At 50.4% G+C, this 3,622-nt stretch overlaps 1 protein-coding gene across 1 annotated transcript in view; it reads right to left on the bottom strand.

The window, feature by feature from the left end:
* The window catches only part of CCR8 (chemokine (C-C motif) receptor 8), a 1,597-nt gene extending 926 nt beyond the window's left edge, over positions 1–671 (bottom strand). Inside the window, exons 1-2 of the mRNA XM_010001690.1 lie at positions 618–671; positions 5–233 (exon numbers count right to left, since the gene is read on the bottom strand). Coding sequence (XP_009999992.1) covers positions 5–233; positions 618–671 — 283 coding nt within the window. The remainder of the gene's footprint in view (positions 1–4; positions 234–617) is intronic.
* Between the last annotated feature and the right edge of the window lie 2,951 nt (positions 672–3,622).

Genomic DNA, 3,622 nt, shown 5'->3' with positions numbered 1-3,622 from the left:
TTCAGCAGATACACATCAGTCATGGACCTGACTTTCTTGAGGGCTATTAGGACCCAAATGACCAAAGAATTTCCCACAAGGCCAGTCACAAAGAGTAGGGAGTACAGCACTGGAAAAAAGGTAGAAGCAAACGTAGGAGTGTTTTCAAGATCGCAGCTGATATCCAGTTCTGGGTAGATGAAGCCGTATTCATAGGCCACAGAGGAGTTAGATGTTGGTAATATGTAATCCACCTGTTCAAGGACAATAAAGTTCATGAGGGCCAAATCCCAAATTACGCTCTTAGGAAATATACTAGGCACATGTCAGCTTGTTCCCCTCTCCTGCTCCCCAGGGCCTTGCAGCCCCCCAGCAGCAACTGCCACATCCCTGGGCAGCACCTGTGGCAGCAAACAGCTAAAGCAGATGGGAGGCAGAACATCCTCTGGTCTCATCAGACAAAGATATTCTCACTCACTGTTTTTTTTTCATAGAACAACCATCACACTGATTTCTTCTAAACCCTTGCTGTCCCTAGCAGTTCTATGTGTCCCCTCAGGCAAAAGTGGACCCCTCAGGTGTGCTCCCAGCCTCAGCTTGCAGGGGGAAATTACTCAGCCCAGTGGGAAATTACTCACCAACATGTCCTCAGAGCCCACCCTGCCCAGCAGGAGTGTCAAGTTCCCCTCCATAATCCACCACTGTGTCTGGAAGAGTGGAGAAAAAAACAAACAAAAAAAAATCCTTTAAATCACAGGTTTTTAAGAAACAGGCATACCTTCACACATACATGCTGGCAGTATTTACCTTAGCTTATGTTGCAGTGACAAGTCACAGGCAAGGTCCTCACCGTAGCAGTGCACAGTCATAAAATACTTTTTCCTCTGTGTCTTACTTGAAAGACATCTAAAACCCCAAGAGTTCACCTCTTCAGCTGACACTTAGAGAAATGGAAACATATCAGGTTTATTTTTGGCAAGATCTAAGTCTTTCCAGTTTCAGCATTGATATGAACGTCAGTGGAATAGATGTGCAATTTTCCCCACCTATCTGCAGAGTGCCACCGTCCCTCACCTGCACCTCCTGCTCTGCAACCTCCTTGGCTGGCAGAGGGGAAGCAGTGCTACATCACCTCTGCTCCTAGGATTTTGGGACACTCAGACCACACATGTCGTGCTGAAGGGAGGTGTTTCATTGACCCTCAGTGAGAGAGAAACAGACAGCCTGCAGCTGCCACCTCCTCATTCATTGTCTTATTTTAGGGGAGCAAAACTGTTCCAGGTCCACAGCAAGCCAAGAACTTGGAGACTGCTGTTACTGACAGGATTTGAGGCTGTGCACCATTTGGCCACTACTGTTGCAGTTCCTGCATTCTTTGGGAAACAACACAAGTATCCATTGTAGCTCCACGCAAAGACATGGAGGGACAGAATCCAGCTGCACCACCCCCAGCTCCATACAAAAAGCTCAGCTCCAATACAGAAATATTTCATATGCATCAATTTGGTTTATCTGCCTTATTAGAGTTTTTAAGCTCACTCCTCTAATGAATCATTTAAATGAGCTTTTACTGTGGCTACAAAGCAGAAGGCAAACAAGATGTTGCAAATTTCCATGGCTAAAGTCAGAATCAGTTCTGAGAACAAGACGTCTCCCGTAAGAGCTCAGGTACCCACTTAGTCCCACCCAGCATGGCAGAAACATGCTAAAGCAAACCAGTCAAAAGAGCTTGAGGTTCTGCAGGATTGGCTTCTATGAGTAGATGCCAGAAGCTGCCCCCGTGTCTGACAGAGCCAGATCCAGCTGACTCCAAGACGGACCCACCACTGGCCAAGGCCTAGCTCATCAGCAATGGTGGTAGAGCCTCTGTGATAACATAGTTAAGAAATGTGAAAAAATGATGTGCAACGGCAGACCAGAGAAAGGAGTGACAGTACGTGAGAGCAAAAACGCTGCAGACACCAAGGTCTGTGAAGACAGAGGGGGAGGAAGTGCTCCAGGAGGTGGAGCAGGGATTTCCCTGCAGCTTGTGGTAAAGGTCATGGCGAGACAGGCTGGCCCCCTACAGCTCATCAAGGCCCATGGTGGAGCTGATATCCACCTGCAGCCTGTGGAGGATGCCACACTGAAGCAGGCTGATGCTCCCTGAATGAAGCTGTAGCCTGTAGAGAACCCCTGCTGGAGCAGGTTTGCTGGCAGAAGGTGTGACCCTGTGGCAGACCCACACTGGAGCAGCCTCTTCCTGAGGGACTGCACCCCATGAAGAGACAGGTGCTGGAGCAGTTCGTGAAGAACTGTAGCCCACAAGAATGACTCATGTTGGAGAAGTTCATGGAGGATTGTCTCCTGTAAGACAGACTCCACCCTGGAGCAGGGAAGAGTGTGAGGGGGAAGTGGCAGAGATGAAGTATTACAAACAGACCACATTCCCTATCATCTTTCTGCGCTGCTCAAGGGAAGGAGGTGAAGAGTCAGGAGTGAAGATGCCTAGGAAGAGGGGAAGGTTGGGGGCGGAAGGCGTTTTAAAGATTTGTTTTTCTTTCTCTTTCTCCTACTCCATTCATTTGGCAATAAATTAAATTACGTTTGCCAAGTCGAGTCAGTTTTGCCCATGACAGTAACTGTCCTTCCTTCAATCCACATCTGCTTCCCCTGTCCTTTGAAGGAGAGGGAGTGTTAAGAGTAGCTTGTCAGGCACCTGGCAGCAGGCCGAGATCAATCCACCACAGTCCTTGGTGGCACCCGACATGGGGCATGAGGAACCGGAGATAAGGACAGGAATTCGGAGAGGGAACAGGCAAAACGCTTCTGAAGAGCAGTAAGCCTGATAATGGGGGGGAATTTTGTTTTGGTGAAGGGACAAGGGATGGAATGTGTAGGTGTTATGACAACGTTATTTTGATTCTGGTGTGGGGCGTTATTTTGTCGATGTTAACTAAGTTTCTGAAGATTATAGGTTGGGTGATGAATGCATATTTTAATGAAAACTCCTGAGTATGTGATTCACAGAGGTGAGCGGGGGAACGTATTCGGTTTATGCGGCAAGGTTTCCGTAGTGGGGTGGTTGCAGGAGTCGCTTCTGTGAGAAGGTATCAAATTCTGTTCCCATGTGGGGCAAAACCAGTTCCAGACAGCTACAGAATGAACCTACCGCTGGCCGAAGCAGAGCCCATCAGCTCCGTCAGTAGCATCTCCGTGGTAACACGTCTTAAAAAAGGGAAAAAACAACCCAACTCCACCGTGCAACAGCAGCTGCGGGAGAGGAGCGAGAACGTGTGAGCGAAGCGGCCCTGCAGGCACCACGGGCCGCGGAGAAGGAGGGGGAGGAGGTGCCCCAGGAGCCGGAGCAGAGGTGCCCCTGCAGCCCGCGGCGCTGAGCAGGTGTCGTGATGCCCGTTCCCCCTGGAGGCCCACGGCGTGAGCTCGGGAAAGAAGCAGCACCAGGAGGGACGGGCGGGCGAGCGGATCCTCTTTCCCACGAGTTAGCAGGCAGAGGCAGCTCATGAAAGGCAAGAAGACATTCACTCCCGGGAGGAGGGAACCGCCTAACGAAGAGAGGAGCTTGCGAAAGGGAGGAGGGAGCTGCTGCTGCAGCTGTTGGTGCCCCGTTCCGCGGCCTCAGAGCAGCACCTCCCGCCTCACC

This window comes from Chaetura pelagica, unplaced genomic scaffold (assembly GCF_000747805.2).
Source record: "Chaetura pelagica isolate M959 unplaced genomic scaffold, ChaPel_1.0 scaffold657, whole genome shotgun sequence".
In the NCBI taxonomy this organism is placed as follows: Eukaryota; Metazoa; Chordata; class Aves; order Apodiformes; family Apodidae; genus Chaetura; species Chaetura pelagica.
This window is presented reverse-complemented; position numbering and strand designations above follow the sequence as displayed.